Here is a 17,962-nt window from a genome sequence, read left to right on the forward strand (position 1 = left end):
TTATATTTTAAAACTGTATGGAATAAGAGAAGAGAAATGATAAATTACTATACTTTATTAAATTTTTTAGTTACTATACCAAAATTAAAAAAGGCTTATTTTAAAATAAGCCTATTCCAGAGGGCCAAGGGTTATTTATGGCTTTACCAGCAGCAATAAGTTACCACTTTCTTGAGACAAGATATCAAGGACTACATAATAAATTAGTTACTTAGGTAATCATGTAATTTTATTATTGTTTGATTATGTAAGTAATTATGTCGAAGAAGAGAGTATTTTATACCCATTTGACTAAGAAAAGTAAGCCAAGATGAAAGAGATTACAAATAGTAGCAGACTCAAACTTAAGAGATCACTACTGAAGAATTGGGAGAGAAGAAATCTGATAAAAACAACTCAAGTGATATACAGGCAACCATCATTTATTAAAACAGAATCACAAAACTTTCAAAATGGTCCAAGATTATCAATCAAATTTGTCTTCTAACATGCCTTCTTTTAGAACCCAATAACATATATAACACACATACAAGCATATATAACAAAATCCTCAAGGAAATAGTAATCTAAATTACAAGTTAATAATCACAAGCTGCTTCTCTCCTCTTGAATACCACAAAGTCAAGACTCTAATAAGAAATAGATAAAAATGCATGAAAATATGGTCATAGTAACCTCCCAAGAGCCTAGCATCACATTATATTAAAGGAGATTTCAGATGTTGTGCTGCCAAGTATGCTTCGTCATCTCTGCCATCTTCTCTCTGGAAATGTAAGAATACAAGGAAATAAGATGGGGATAAAAAAATTTACAGAATCATATGCATATAACTTTGTAGCTGAAAATTTTCACCGAAACAATGTGGACGGGATAAAAAAAGAAATCTTTTGACTGTCGATCCACTAGTTTTGCAAACGCCATTAGTCTATGACACTTTTCTCTTCATGTGTTCCATATCAATATAGAAGCTGTTCTTTTTTATTGAGCATAGGACTTTGCAGGTATGGCCCAGTTAAATTAAAATGATTCAGGAAATAAAAAGAAGACTCCAAATTGTTACACTTTATATAAGCAGAAGATTTACCCAAGAAAGAGAATTGTATGCTAAATGAACAGAAAAACAAGACTGGTTCAGATCAGAGTGATCAGTTCAGTGTTCGATCCATAAATGTGAATCCAGAATGCAAGCACGCCTGCAGTTCTGCTCATAGCACCTTGGAGGCAGGACCCATCTTATACATTGTACCGATGGGGTGTATTACTATCCTAAGTATAAACCATTAACCATAATCTGCAACACATTCTGCAAGAGGTTAGATTGTACAAGCATCAGTATTTTAAAAACTAGGTCAGCTAGCAATCATAGGTCCAAAAGTATCCATGCCCATCACTTGAACTTTCACTTGAACAGGTATATCGGGCTTATAGGCGGATACTTGAAAATGTGGAAACCATCAGTCTAGATCACCAAAGACAGCAACTCAATGATACAAGTGCTTAAGTTGCTTATTTCCTATGGAACTTAACTACAACTATTTGATTATTTCTAACTTTTACAATCATTTCTAATTCTCACACATTTACTCAATTATTTGATTTATTTCTAATGTTTACATATTCTCTGTCATTCTTTAGTTCTGGGAACTTAACTACAACACAGATTAGACTGAGGTGGGATGGAACAATGTTATGCCAGCTATGGGTCAGCAGAACAAGTGCACAACAGGTGTAGCCAGTCCATACTATTCAGAGAGTATGGAACTTAACTATCGTTGGATTATTTCTAATGTTTACACATTATTTCCAACTTCTGACAAAATGATTCGATGATTTCAAATATTTATGAATTATTTCTAAGTTTTTAGTTATAGGAGCTATAACTCCAATCAGAATTAGACTGAAGTGGGGTGAAACAAGGGCATGTGGGCTATGGGTCATCAGCACATTAAGTGGTTGCATACTAGCAAGGCTAGCGTGATCTACACATTTCAGCCAAATGATATATATAATTGTGTGGGTGTGTGTATGTGGATGAAGCTTATGTAAGGCGATCATGTCACACCCCAATTTTAGGATAGTGGTGGTCAATGATTACCAATGCCAGTTGGCATGGGGCCTGCCGACTAGCATGTATCTTTCCAATGGAATTTCAGCACGTCGCACTATGGCGTGCCAAAGATATTCCCACATGCCACTACATATCGAGCTTAATAAAGAAAAATTAAAAGAAAATTCAGATGAAACATAAATTGGAGCTTAATTGTTGTAATATTAAGTATTATCTGCTACATAGATGTTCATCTTAACCAAATATACATTATTTGATTGAAACTTCACCAATAAACATAAAATTATCAAATTGGAATTAATTGATCTAGAAATCAAGTGTATCTACTTTATAAGGGTTAATTCCAACTGTAGATTGTAATTTATTGGTCAAAAATTGTAGACATAAGTACAAAATTAGGGTTTTCCTAAACTTTTGCCTCAATTTGAAAACAAACTGAAAAAAAAAGAATTGGCGAAAATCATCAAATTGGATTCTAATTGTCATGTGATTTAAAGAGATCTACTTCCTTTTTCTTGATAATGAAGTAAATCTACCTTCTAGATGACATAAGTTTTCACTTCATGGCATTTTTATGCCTTCATGATAACTCACATTCCTATTTCTACACAAAATTAGATGTGATACACCAATGTTTAAGATCAATTACTTTCATTTAACCATTAAAACATATTTTAAGCTCTTAAAAAAAACGTAAACATCTAACTAAATGTGTGCCAAGGCTATGCTAGGCCAGCAGGTGTGTTTGAGCCAAGATTCGAAAAATTGGAAACAAGATAGGCCTCCCAAAAAAATGATATATATTGGCCGTGTCGACCAAATCGATCACATTGGTCGCTCGAATAAGATCAAGCTATTTTTAATTGCATAAAATTCAAAATATTATTTAAAAAATGTAGGTATTTAGAATTAGAAAATTTAGAAAAATAATAATTACTCAAATATGAAATTACTTAAAACTACTGCAACGAAAGAGAGATAGAATGGAAGAAATGAAAAGAAAAAAAAAAACTACAATTAAAAAATAAGAGAAATAAATAAAATAAAATAAATCACATAGCCAAAGTCGTTGGAGTTAGATCTGCATCGGCGGAGTTTGCCAAAGCTGTATTTGTATGTCAGAGGAGCAATAACTATGATAAGGAGAGAAAGAGAGAAAGAGAGAAATAGTGGAAGAGTGAGAGAAATAGTGAAGGAGATCGGCCCGGATTGGCCGATATGGATCAAGATCGGCCATACCCGATCTCAATCAATTTAAGCCAGTACCAACACGTCCTTTTTGCAATGGATTTGTATTTAACTTTTTATTGGTGTGCATGTCAATCCTCACAAATGGTCTTGAATCCCAATAATATAGCTTGGAGAAGCATAAAAGCCTTTCTAAAGTTTAGACCTTGTGCAGAGACTGATGCAGCAAAAAGATACCCAGTCTCTTAAAGTCCTCTCTAATATAATCTCTCATTTATTCCTATAAAGTAATGGTTTTTAATGAGTTACACTCTCAATAAGATAATCCCACTCTACATAAAAATATGCCAACTGATAGAAAAATTAGCAAACAATAGTACATAACATAGTAACATCAAGCACAGATGCATGTAAAAGCAATTTCATAAAAATAAACAAATTTCCTCATTTCATCTTGTGATTCAAAATCTACTAGACATGAAAAGAACTTGGAACCATACACATATCTCACAATGGAACAAATCAATTTAATGAATGAGCCAGCACCAGTCAAAGTGCTACCATGGATGCCTATCAGACAAATAAATATCCATATTGTTCCTATAAGGAGTCCTCGACCCGTGGCCACAGGGCAATACTAGTCATCATCAAATTAACTTTCCCAAGCAGTCATCTAAACTAGAATCACAGTTGTATGTCTAGTACTTTTTGTTCTAGCCATTGAGAAAGATAACTCACCATACACAAATATCCAACACATTTTTCCATAAACCTTTTAAAATCATTTAGTGCTTCATCGTATTTTCTCCCTAGACTTATTTATTTAGGTACTAGTTTTCACCTTCACTAGTATAAAATATATTAATTTATTCTAGATGTCATATCGCGAACATTATCTCACCTCTACTTAGTAATTCACATACAAAAGAAGCATGAAAAATATTCAAGAAGCTAGTTTTACCAAAAATTACATTTTATTCTTATACAACATGCCTTTGTCATGGAAACTTCATATCTTTGTTTTTTTTAAATGAAAATGATAAACAAAGATTTTCTAAAAGTCTGAAATTCAATTTAGTCATGAGATTCTAATTATCATTAATATGAAATAATACTTAAATAACTAATTTTATCAAAATATCTATCTTTGGTAACATTGATATCATACTTATAATTAAAATTCTTATTTCTTCAAGAAAGCAATAACAAACTTAGACTAATAGTCTCTAATTCAAATGCTAACTTAAGTAAAATATAAAAGTACAATATTTCTAATATGAATAAGAAACTTACCTTAATTGCTACATTCCCACATTATTGATAATCCTAAAATCTTTAGCCTCTGGTGTGCTTCTGATTGTTTAAAACTATTTGGTATGCTTTTCAAGGCAAATTTGTATACATTCTACAAAGTCCTGTTGTTCAGACATATATATGCAAAAATATGGCCACACTGACACCAATGTATAAATATTTCACCCTTGAAACTAGATTGCCTCCGCATAAGGTTCGCAACCGAGCTACAAATTGCTCTTCTAAACTTTGGGAGTAGTGGTATGTAGGTCATCCGAAGTGCTTCAAGACAAGTGCAGAAGTAGAAAAGCACTTTCAAAGAGGGATCCTTGGATAGATTGAATACTTTGTGAATACCTTTGGACCCTTATATGTAGGTTTGGTACATCCTCGATTTGTTAAGTGAATCCCCTATGAAAAATTCATGTTCGACTCTGAAAAATTAAGTTCCTTTTCAGATCTGTGCGCAGGGTTTGAACCGCATAAGTCAGGTTCGAACCTGACTCATTTTCCTTTAAGTGTTCCATGTGCAAAACTGTGCGAGGTTTTGGAATGGCAACATAAGTAATGCTTGAGTTCTTGATCAATCAAAAGAAGGAGCCTACCAAAGTTTCAGGAAGTGGAATGGATAGATTTAGCAATGACTATGGATGGATAAAAGCCTAGACTCTACTTAAAGAGGGAGAGTTAATGCTGAAGACAGATATTCATAATTTAATAGGGGTTCATCACCACTGTGAATTGTTACGATCCAACTAAGGATTGCAATCAAATCAGCCTTAGCAATAAATAAGCCCCTTGCTATCCTTCTGAAAACAGTGCGCACCAAATATAGGGTTTTATATGGTAGACGGTAGATGAATTAAGGACTAGGATTGATGTAGATGATGGCGGAACGTGGATAATGGCTCTGGTAGAATTGCACATGATGAGAACAAATACTGTCACGATGAAGAGGAAAGCCACGAAGAAGAGAGGGCGTCAAGAGTAGAGGACTTTATAAATGATAGAAAGAAAGCTAGAAAGGAGAGATCTAGGGAGATAAATTCATGTAATAAACATGCCAAACATACAAACTGAAAGACCTTATTTATAGAGAATGAAATAAAAAAGTCCTAACTTGAATAAGAAACAGGGTTTTCAGTTTCGACCAATCCCAATCCCACCCCAAAACTCGGTGAGATCGGCTGGATCGGCCAACCTGATTTAGATCACTGTTGTGCCAATGTAAGTATTCCAACCCAAAAAGTAATGTAAACTCCGCTTATCAATATGGACAGTGAAGCAGCAATTGATAAGATATGCGTGCTACTTTTGTAACAACATAAATGATGACCAATATCTCTCCATCATATGTAGATAGTTATTGAGATTTATGCAAGAGAGCGTTGTTGAGGTAGGCCACAAGTCGACCTTCTTGTAAAGCACAACTCTAATGCCAATCCAAAAAGCATAGCATTCGACCACAAATGTCGTCAAAAAATCAAATAATGCCAAATTAGGAGCAGATGTCATAGCAATCTTCTACTTCTCAAATGCATGCTATGCCTTGTTCGTCCATCTAAACTCATTCTTTTTCACTAAGGATGTCATGGGGCAGCAATTTTACTATGTCCTATAAACCGACAATAGTAGCACATAAGACCAAAGAAACCATGTTAGCTCCTTCGGGTTCATTAGTAGATGTCATCTCACCATGATCGCAATTTTCTCGAGGTCTGCCTCAATTTTTTAGGCTGAAATATCTAAAATAATCTACTCTCCGCTGTCCTTATATGTGCACTTAAACATCTTTACATATAACTAGTGTTGGTGGAGTACTAATAGCACCTCCATGCAATGTTTCATGTAGTTATACCACATAGGACTATACACCAAACTATTATAAAAAAATATAAATATGTACTGATGCAATAGAACCGGAATATATCATTCATGAGTTCTTAAAAGGTTGTCGCTGCACCATTGTGTGTGCAAAACGCCGTCTTGTGCATATGCATGAGGTGTACTAAAATTTGATGGTATCATGCCCTTAAATCTAACTTGGAGAAGTAGGCTGCAGCTAATAACTTATCCAAGAACTCCTCAATCACCAAAATAAAATACCGATCCTTTGTACTAGCAGCACCAGCGAGGAGTATGCATTTCGACTCTGATGGATAATACCACTAGCCATCATTTCAATGACCAAATTAGTGATCTCCTCCTTTTAGATGTTCAGATAGTAGTATGGTTGCACATTAACCAATCCTACATCAAGCACGATCTCCTCACTGAACTCCTATAATAGGAAAGCTAGATCAATGGCCAAAATATTGACGGATTGATTCATCTAGGGACCTACCATCTGCATGAAATAGCCGCTACATAAAGCTATTCAATGGAGCTAAGACTGCACTCGAATCCTAACGATATCCTTCCAAGTGCACTTCCTTGTCGCCACTTTGAAATTCCATGGTTAACTTCCCGAAATCAAAGCATACCTTGTCGAGCCCTTGAAGCCACTTAATACAAAGCACTAGCTCGGCTCCTTGAAGATAAATTCATTCGGTAAGCATGCCTAAGATACAAGCCACTAAGAGGAGAAGGCGACAAGGGAAGAGGACTTTCTAGATGATAAAGAGAAAGCTAGAGATATGAGAGTTCAAGAGATTGAGTAAAATAAATTTATTCAATAAACATGCCTAAGGTACAAGCCATAAAAAACCCTATTTATAGAGAACTGAAAAAAAGAGTTCTAAACTGAATAAGAAACAAATAATTAAACATATCTAAACTATCCTCCATATCTTCGTCAGATTGTAACTTCATTCAAGCACAGATAAAGTATGAATCAAAAGAAAGCCCAAATATGAAAGTAGTAGATTATGACGCCATCAATCTAATTCATCTAGTTTCATATTATTTGGACATCATATAAATATCTTATAAATATTCTCTCGAAACTATGCAAACTGCAATTTTCTGCCATTTAGGGATTTAAATTAATTTCTTACTTGGACTCGACTTGGATCATATCGGCAACTGAATCAAGCCCTTTAGATTACAAATATATCCAAATTGGCATCTCTTATGGTGAGTTGATAGCTTCAAACTCATGTTGTCGTAATGGATAAAATCATAAAAGTACTTATGATTTTCTACATTAATAGTAGGATTTCCCCCAATTTTAGCCGACATTTGAAACCAAGATTGCAGAAATTAATCGCAGGTGAAACATAGATGAATGTCATTGATTCATGAAATTGTCTTATGTTTCAGATTTTGTAAAAAATAGATCTAATATGTTTCATACTTATCAAAATTAAAGAGAATATAAGAAAGTTCGTAACGGATGAACTACTGAATAGCTATGCAAGCTCTTCCCTTGCAACTCTTCATCAATTTCATCACTCTACAAATTCCTCATATACTTTAGGGATTGAAAGGTCAGAGAATTTCATGTTTAAACCTGGTTTTAGTAAAAATCTGGTTATATCTTCATGTATCACACCCTTGGATGTCAAATCTATGAAAATATAAATCTTAACCTTGCTAAGATTGTGCTCATATAGAAATGAGAGTGAAAACTCTCTTGAGAACTACTTAGAGGATTTTGACATGTGACTTGTTAAAGTCTCCACATCTCAAAAAATTTCTCCTCTACTCTCTTACATCTTTTGCACTTAAATTGAGTTTTCCATGCCCAACTTATTTCCGTTGGCATCAAGTGTTGATGACAACGATAGTCGTGGCAAAACGGCACAGGGCGTGCCAACGACATAACAACACATGGCACGAGGGGTGCCACACGACACCCCTCCTAGTGGTAATCCACTAGCTGCCGAGCTTCCGTTGCTACCAACCTCGCCGCCATCGTCGCCCATCATGCTGGAGAGTTCCGTCGATGAAGGCATCGTCTCGTCATCATGTCCCACGTGGGAATGCCATAGCCCCAACCCCAGCCCAAGGAGTCAGGAGACCTCGAGTGAGTTGAAGCGGGTGAAAAAAGAGTTAAGTTGCAGATCCGGATTTGCACGACGACGCCTTCATCTTCGACAACGAACGATGGGGGACGACGAGGTTGAAGAGTGAAGTGCCACTAATCTCTCTTCTCTTTTTCTCTCCAACTCTTACGACACGGGATGTGCCGTGGCATGGCCATCCATGGTTGATAAGACTACAATCCTAATCAAAGAAATCCCAGCAAAAAAATAGATAATAATAGAATAAGGATGATCACTTTGAAGGGATCAATCTCCAAAGCCCGGCAAACTACATTAACTCTGATATACTAGAGTGATAAGGTCGACTAAATATATAGATCACTATAAAGCAAATAGAGAGTCCACTAGGAAAGCTAAAATTTGAGAAAAGGAACTCAAACAAGTAGACTTTAGACATGATCATCGGGCGGGCTGGGCCAGAACTTTTCGGGCCAACCGGGTTTAAGTATTTGTTCATGGCCCGACCCACCAATCATTCGAGCCGGGCCGGGCTAGAATAGTCTAGCACGTTACCGCCCGTCGGCCTGTGAGAGATCGGGCTAGCTGGTTGGGTTGGGCCGGCCCAACCCACATTTTAGCTATTTTAAAATTTTTTTTTACTATTAGCTTATTTTAAAAAAAAAATATTTATGTTCCTCTATTTAAAAATAATAATAATAAATTTAAAAAAATTAAATGTGTGCTTACTGTAGTAGAATAGACGGGCCTAGTTGCGGGCCAAACGGACGGGCTTTCGGGCGAGCAAAGGGCTGGCCTGTGCCGCCCATGGGTAGTTCGGGCTCAGGCCGGGCTAGGCCTAAACCGAATCCAGGCCGAGCTTATCCCAGTCCAAACCAGGCCGAGTCGGGCCGGGCATGGGCGGGCCGAGCTGTTTGATCACGTCTAGTAGACTTTGACTAGGAAAAGTAAACTATGAGAATAGGAAATCAAGGAAATATTACAACTAATTCCTAATATATAGAATAATTGGTATTGGATCATTCCCCCACCCTTAGTAACAACATTGCCCAGTTGAGAAGGAATGAACTCTAGAAATCGAGTCACAAGACTCCAAGTGACATCCTCAAGGTCTCGAATTGGTTCGATCCTCAATAATATCTTTTGCTTACAACGATGTCCCCTATGCCACTTCTCATCACAATATCAATAAATACCTTTCTTTGTTCGTTCCAGATCAATTAGTTCTTCAGCTGTGTTATAATAATTTTGGTCCCTTTCATGTGTCGACTTGCCTTAAGAAATCTCAATAGGTTTAGGGAAATAGTTCTCTGATGTCTATCAGCTCTTATCTATCATCTGCTTCTCTTGCAAACGCACAAAGGAGATTGCGGCAAGCATAGGCCGACCAATGTTCCCACCAACTGATTTTGACTTCATGACAAATTTTCAGATTTAGCTCTTCTACTAATGTTCCCACCAACTGATGTTTTGAACAATCTTGGTTCGGTTTGCTAAATGCTCAAACTGGCTTTAATATTCTAACATGGTCAAAATCTGTTTGAATCTTCACAAGCGCCCCATAGATATTATCATAATCACTTGGTCCAAACCTAATTATCAACTCATTTACGAACTCTTCCTAGTTAGGAATACTACAGTTTGATTTAAACCAGTCATACAATTGGATAGCCTCACATTCTAAGTTGATAGAAGTGATTTCCACCTTCATGTGTGATGGGGTTCAATAGAATCGAGTATAACATTCTGCACGTGAAATCCAACTTGTTGGATCTTCTCTTTCCTAACATGGAAATCCTATATTCATCCACAAGAGGTGGTGATCACGATCTAACACAGCGACATCAAGGGAATAGTAACGAGGGTCTTCATGACTAGGGTTTGTCATCGTCTTTTTCCTACAATCTTCTAGATTGTCTTGTTGCAACAAGAACAGATCTGCAACTACAGAACCCATCGGATTTGACGTAGATCTGTTTCAGTCCTTCAACAAAAGCAATAGCTTACCGAAAAGCAAAACAAAATTCTTGCTAATATTATCTACATCAGTTTGAACCGATTCAATACCCTCCTTGCTTTTGCAGCAACTTCTCTTGTCGATTGATTTTTTTCATCACATTCCACATTTGATCTTGTCATAATGATGGCATAAGATCGACGACTGATACTAAATGATAGAACCACGGTCCTAATCAAAGAAATCACAGTAGAAAATAGAGAATAATAGAAAAAGAATGTTCATTTCAAGGGGATCGACCTCCAAAGACTAGGGCAAATTACATTAACTCTGATGGATTAGGGCCATAAGGACTTACAGACTCAATATGTCGATCTCTAGAAAGCAAACAATTAGACTCCAACTGGGAAGGGCAAATTCCGAGAAAAGGAATTAAAACAACTAAACTCTGACCAGAAGAAAACTATGCCAGAAGGAAATCAAGAAAAGGAAATAAAATAACTAATCCTGAATATATAGAATCATTGATACCACATCAACGACCATTGCAGGTGTTGTGCATACCACTCAACATCAAAGTGTTAAACTCAATTTTTGAGCAACATCTAAATGAAATCGTGCAAGTGCCTTGGCAATGACCAATATCATGTAGCTTTCAACCATTTATAGGTTGGCAGAAGTATCCACATAGCCTCTAGTGCTTGTCCAAAATTGTCAGCCTGAATGTACATGAGGCTGCATGAAGATCCTTGATATGAACTACATATGTAATTTATGTTCAACCATATGTAGTTCCAAAGTTCTAAAAGGAGGCCATCCAATGATAATAGCTAGGTAGTGTGTAATCATATGTGGTAGACAGGTCCATGTGGGTGCATGTGTTTCAAAATATGCAAATATTTTTAACTTATTAATACATAAAATGTATACAAATAGAAGGGAAACTGATAAAAGAATGAAGAAAATAGAAACATGGTTGTGAATATATTCCTATCTAACAAGTCCAACTGTGAGATATCAAGATAATAGATAAAATATGCAAACTTCATATCTAATATCCGAAGTGTATGGGTATACATTATATAGGTATATAATAATCTACATTTGATTGCTCTTGTTAATGGTAATGTTGAGGAAGAATGCTTAGACACTCAACTATGTGTTGTGAAGACAAGGGACCGCATAAGCAATAGTAAGATGCATGTGAAGGTAGAAACCATATTTTAGAACATTATGGACTTCAATACCTGATGTTTGGCATAACACAATCTTTTATCAAGATTCCTTCTATCAATGACTATACTGTGACATTTATATTGATTTCATGCTCTCAATTTGATACCACTAAAAGATCGTATATGTCTATTGAAGATCTTTATCATCTTTGTTAAATATAAAATATAAAATCTCTACCCATCTAAATCAAGTCCACCTTTTAGACTCAGCAAAATATCTCAGCCAAGTGTTAGAATAATATAAATCACAGTTCTCTGGTAATTTAAGCTTTTAGAGTAGTTGGTAAGTTTTAATGGTATTAAAGCATAGGTCTTTTAAAGGATAACATAAAAAACTTTTAAAGTAATTGGTGAACTATGGAGTGCTAAATATGACATAAAAAACCATCATTCCTAGTAGGAAAAACTTTTAAAGTAGTTGCTGAGTTAGCTACTTCTATAGTGAATGTTACAAACCTAGAATTAGTCTCCAAATGAAATAACTAAACTCTCTAGATGATCCCCCAGAGTAGTAATAAGAAGTCAACATGAGAAAGAAGTTGAAAGTAAGTACTTCTATCCTATCGGAGTTTCAGAAGATAACAACATAGCATCTGCAGCCTATAACTAGAATATGACAAATGAAAGTAAATATTTCTATCCTGAGTTTTCACAAGATGATAGCATAGCATCTGCAGCATGAAACTAGAGTATATGGAGAAAGAAAATTTACCAGCAGAATTATGAGGAGAATGAGTCCCATTGATTTTCAAACTTTGCTTTGCCTGAGATGCTGATCTCTGCATACGTGGAGAGGAACCCTGCTTCCCGTCTCCAATTGGTAAGGAATGTCTTTTCCTTGTCTGACTATCTTGAACATCTGGACTTAGTTTTGGGGAAATACTTGCTTGGACCTTAGCCCTTGCAGATTCTGTGGCTTGCATATAACTCGGCAGGGGATTGCTGTTACTGATTCTAGGCTCATGATCAACATGATCGGTCTTAGTCATTCCAGATGAGTTATGCCTCTTTGTGTTCTTTGAATCTTTGGGCAAATTTTCCACGCTACTTCTTCCACCTGAGTCAGTGTTGGGACTAGATAGTGACCTCTTGCTTGCTGGATGAGATCGTTGCCTCTGAGTAGGCACATTTTTATCTCTTTTCTTCATTTTGGCATTTACAGAGATCTGACTTGATGGTGTTCCATGCAAATCTGAGACTGTCATATGGCTTCTTGGAGTTCCTTCAGGCGATGACCTATCTTGCTGGTCTACCGACTTTTCCAGTTGATGTTGCATATCAAGTGTGGTACTTTCAGTAGGTTGTTGTTCAACATCTACTAGGTCATTGGCAGTAATCATGTTAGCAAATCCATCGCCTTCCTCCAGCTTTCGTAGCTGGCCTTCCAGAACACAAGAGTTCTTTCCTTCAGCATGCATATTTACAAAATTAGTATCATTATGAGCATTACAACTAACAGTAAAGTTCTGCTTCTCCAAAGCTCCAATTTCGAGGACAATTTCCCCCCCTTCATTTTCAGATCTGTCAGGTGAGTCAAGTGTTGAGGAGATAGAAATTTCAGTTCCACATTCTGAAGCAGCAATGTGAACTCTTGGACCATCACCCACTGAGCTCTCTGACAAGCTCATGCAATTATTACTCTTTGTTGAAGAGTCCACCTGCGAATGTAGGCTATATAACCTAGACTTGCTTGTATTATCTTGATATGCAAAATTCACAGGCCTCTCAGCAGTAGAACTTGAGCTCAGTTCTTCAAATTTCAATTGGGCAGCAGCAAATGCCGGATTACATGGTTTTTTTAAAACAAACTTCCTTCCATCATTTTCATGTGGTTCACAAGGTGCCACTGTGGATGTATAAGTATCAGATTTATCAGAAAAAGTGTCTAGTATTTGTTGTGATGCCACTGAAGCCGAAGTTTTGTCAGCAGCTTTTTCAGTCTTTAAGTGGTTCTCCTTCACTGTAGCTGCAGCTTCATTCTTGAGAAATTTTCTTTCCTGGTCACCCTTCATTGAGAAACTAGAGCAATCATCAGGAATATATAATGGAGAGTGATAATCCAGCACATCAGTACCTAAAGTCGGTGGCATCACTTCGTTGTCAGTCTGCACTACAGAACCACAAGAAACTAAATCTGAATCAGATGGCAAAGTGGAATCTCTACATGGAACCGCATCAACTGCTTTGTTATCAGCTAATTCAGTGACTTTTCCCTGTGTAACATATCCTTGATGGGACAAAGTTACAGCTGTCCACCTTTCAAACCATTTCCATACTGAATCAGATTTTGAAGGATCACATTTTATGTGCATGGTTTTTGTCTTTGGCATAGACTCCATGATCTTGTAGAAGTTAAAATAATGTAAGTTTGCAGGATACTGAAGAATAAGAACCATTATCTATAGTACAGTGAGACATCAATTTGTCGTACCTGATTAGCAAATCCATTCAAGAATAGAATCTCAGTTGAACATATTTTATTTGGTTCCTCACAAGAATTTCTTTTTGCCTGAACACACAAACGAGAAACATAGTAAATATAGAACAATAGAAACAAGAAAGAAGGCATTTTACAATACAGTAATTGAGGGCAAAGTATATGAATACAAACCAGCTCGCTAGTGAGGACATTCATGTCAAATGGCTTGGGTAATGGTCAATTAAATTTGTTGCAAGCAATATGTTAATCTTTAAACAACATCATTTATTTGTTTATCTCCAAGTAAAATGGACGGACTGCAAGAATTAATATTGTTTGAAGCCAGGAGACAAAGAAACAGGATAAGTGTAAAGATCTCCAACCGAGATAACCAGAAAACTCTTGCTGAGGATGAGAATCTGGTATAAACAGAGGGAATGAGATGTTTAAGTAGCCCACAGGAATTGCCTTTTTTTTTAATTGCCATCTCAGGATAAAAGAAGCTGCCTGTTATTCAAAACATATGACATTTTCTGCTGAGAAATAGAATAATTAGAGTGACTGTATACGACGATGAACTTAATATCCTTTAGCTATAAAAGGTCAGCAATTATAAGTGAATCCAAATTTTAATGACAAGTTAAATTCAATTTTCAATATGTATATATCTGGAAGCACACCTGGAATATATTTTTCTCCAGTGCAGCGGACTTTTTGACAGCTGATTGATGTGCTTGATGTGCCCGTACAAGTGCTTGCATTTTGATTATTGCATAGAGACAATACAATGTTTCAACAGCCTGTCTCCGTACCAAATGTCCCCGTGCAGCAGCTTGTATCTTCACAACACTTTCAAGCTTTTGTTGCTTTCTCCTAGCCTAATAATTTTTAGATAAGATATTAAACAGAAAACAATGTAAATAAAAAGAAAATAGTTAAAGTTTGAGTATAAAATACCAAGTATCCCCTAATGCCAGCCTGAATGAAAATAGATGCTCGCTCAATGTCATTTTGATCAAGAGGAGCAATACTTGCAACCAAATTAGCTTCCTCTTGATTTACTTCGGTGGTAGGCAATAATATTGTTTCATTGGGCTTCTCTTGTTCATGAACTTTTTCTGGAGCAGAACAATACTTGGGTGAACAAACATTGTCGGTGGTGAGATCTAAATTTTCCTTGTTACAGCTGACAGGAAGGGGTTCTGAGATCACACTGTTGCTTAACACTCGATGTCTGGTTGATCTCTTCCGAAAACTCCACCTGTGTTTATCTGATATAGCTTTGGTCTGAAAAGTAATGGGAAAAATGCATAAACCACTGATAGATGTCACCAGATAAACAACCAGGTATAGTGTCAATAGGTGGATTATATAACAAACTGCTAGAGCTGTACTTTTTTTTCTTTCAAATAGTTGCTTCTGATTCAATGATATGATTGACAATTGGAAAGGTTCACCTTCAAAAATAAATTTATCAAACTCAAACGTAAAGATAATGTAGATTAAAAGGCTAGAAACCTAGAAATACTATCTAAGATCATCATTCAAAAAGGTTTAGGATCTAAAGCTAGACTTATCTGGCATTCACAATTAAATTCTGCATATATTTTAATCTACATCACATTTGTCCTAGTTCATTTGATAAGATAGTGCAAGATTTCCCGACCACTGATTATCAATATTCAATAGAGTAAATTCAACATTATTGAGAAGTATATACAATAGTACCAGTTGTCATCCAATAAACAACTGACTGTATAATAAATTAGTTGCTGTCTATGGCATGTAAGAATAGAGTCTCAGTCATTGTAGTGCTCTTTTGACAAAAGTATCAAAAGTGTGCTACTTTCAGGTATGAATGTCAGTGTGGTTTTTGTGTGTATATTTAGACATAGAAAGTGAGGGTTGGAGAATGAGAAGTTTTCTTGTTAAGTTATATTTTCCTGTGAATATTCTCCTTATAAAACTTACAGCTTGTAGAATATGTAGTTCACAAGTAAATGACCCAGTTAGGAAGTTATCAAGACCTGGTCAATTCAAAAACATAATAGACAGGAGATGCTACTTTACTTTTATAAGAAACTAATAGTTGCTTCATCAAGAATAAATCCTCATTATGATGTTAATCTGTTATGCTTTTATTTTCTTTTTCTACCAATTGGAACACTAAAAAGGTAAAACTAACCAATAACCACTTACTTCAACAAGTGACATTGATATAAGCATTCAATTGTCATAAAATAGTTGAAACAGTCAAAAGGAGTTAATCTGCCAGATGTATCAACAACTTGTAGATGCATATTGCATGTAAATCACATTTGATGCATGGAAAAAATCGAAATACAAGCTAGGTCAATTATTCAAGCTATAGAATATAATATTGTAGTTCCACATAGGAAGAAGAGAGGCTGGAAAAAGGAAATGGAAAACTGGTTCTTCTTAATCTTTCTACAGATAATGTTTGTCTCCAGATGATCTGTACTATGCTTAGACCAGAGAGCTTGTGGTAATAGAAATTTCAACCACTTAAGCAGCTTAAATAGCAGTCCCATTCTGCATGGATGATTCTCAAAACCAGTTTCCCACATTCTTTCCTTTCTCAGTATTTCCAAGAAAAAGCAGTAGTAGAATGTTTCTTTACCTCACCTGTATCAACCTAACTGAGCTCCTCCATCTGATCCAGCAGATTGAAGAGGCATGTACAACAACAGTACAGCCGGATCTAAGTCTACACTAACATGCCTAAGGCTAAAGCAGAGTAGATAAAAAGGCACTAGTCCGCAACGCAGAGGTCGAAATGGTTCACACGTCATTTCTTTAATTTGTCGATGTAATTAAGAAGCATGCATTCGAATGAACACACTTTTCCAATCAAAATTTATCATAAATTACTTTTAGGGAGAATTCGATCTAAATTTTGGAACACTTGGCGTCACTGTTCTAGATCAGAAGAACACCGATCAACTGAATTAGTACCTATCTCCAAATCCAACACACAATCGAGAAGAGAATAACATCAACAAAGAGAAGCAAGCAAACAAACACTTCAATACACCAACAGCATTTGCATTAACACTCTCTAAACCTACCGTAACAGATCTGAGTACAGCTCAAACCAAGTAAAGATCCAAACATTTCGAATTTCCAGCTTCGCTCCACCAGATCCATCAAAGAACTCGCCAAACTCGGAACAAATTTCACAACAAACATAGCAAGAAAAAACAATAATCCCTCAGAAGCAGGCAGCAAGATGAACCATTACCTCTTCGAGGTCAATGTCATCAGCGGCGGCCGCCGATTCCGTGCCACCTCCTCCTCCAGCGCCGGCGCAGAGGAGGATCTTGAAGCAGGAGCTCTTCTCTCTCCCCATCTCTCTCTCTCTCTCTCTCTCTCTCTCTCTCTCTCTCTCTCTCTCTCTCTACCTGCTGCTCTTCTCTCTTTCTCTTCTCAGCCTCTCTCTCTCTCTCTATTCTTAGTACTTGTATATTTAATAAAGCTTGGCGAACTTCCTACAAAATTGTACCGCAGGAACTATGCTACGATTTAAATAAGAAGGGTGAAAATGTAAAGTTGAGACTAGTAAGTAATAAAGTAACCACTAAGCACTAGTAACTAGTAAGCAGCGCTGCCTACACTGCGGTTAATTGTAAATTTCTTTTCTATCGGGCACTGTTTTGGGAAATGTGCACTCTATTGTTTACTTCGTCGGAGCGGTGTCTTCCCTATAAAAGCGTCGGAATTTAAACTCTTACCATTAAATCCGCTTGAATCCCGCGTTCGTGGCGTCCGGCATTAATCCTTCCGCCCGTTTCTTTTCCACCTTTTAACCTTACTCAGACTAAAAGGAAATTCGTTTTT

At 36.3% G+C, this 17,962-nt stretch overlaps 1 protein-coding gene across 1 annotated transcript; it reads right to left on the reverse strand.

The window, feature by feature from the left end:
- Nucleotides 1-394: 394 nt before the first annotated feature.
- LOC140775563 (protein IQ-DOMAIN 32) lies at nt 395-17,502 on the reverse strand. The gene is made up of 6 exons (XM_073118944.1): nt 17,367-17,502; nt 15,062-15,391; nt 14,785-14,982; nt 14,117-14,194; nt 12,398-14,027; nt 395-763 (listed from the first exon to the last, which is right to left on the reverse strand). Exons 1-6 carry the CDS (start codon nt 17,472-17,474, stop codon nt 744-746), a joined length of 2,364 nt encoding a protein of 787 aa, XP_072975045.1. The 5' UTR covers nt 17,475-17,502; the 3' UTR covers nt 395-743.
- Nucleotides 17,503-17,962: the final 460 nt, after the last annotated feature.

This window comes from Typha angustifolia, chromosome 2, assembly GCF_048772165.1.
Source record: "Typha angustifolia cultivar Huaian chromosome 2, ASM4877216v1, whole genome shotgun sequence".
NCBI classification, from domain to species: domain Eukaryota; kingdom Viridiplantae; phylum Streptophyta; class Magnoliopsida; order Poales; family Typhaceae; genus Typha; species Typha angustifolia.

Bases quoted from the DNA above. Each gene is read 5' to 3' on its own strand.
- LOC140775563 (XM_073118944.1), bottom strand. From the start codon at position 17,474: ATGGGGAGAGAGAAGAGCTCCTGCTTCAAGATCCTCCTCTGCGCCGGC. The intron at 14,983-15,061 runs GTATTTTATACT...AAAAATTATTAG, and splicing joins CTGGCATTAGGGGATACTTG to GCTAGGAGAAAGCAACAAAA. The intron at 764-12,397 runs GTAAATTTTCTT...TTACATTTCCAG, and splicing joins TTCTCCTCATAATTCTGCTG to AGAGAAGATGGCAGAGATGA.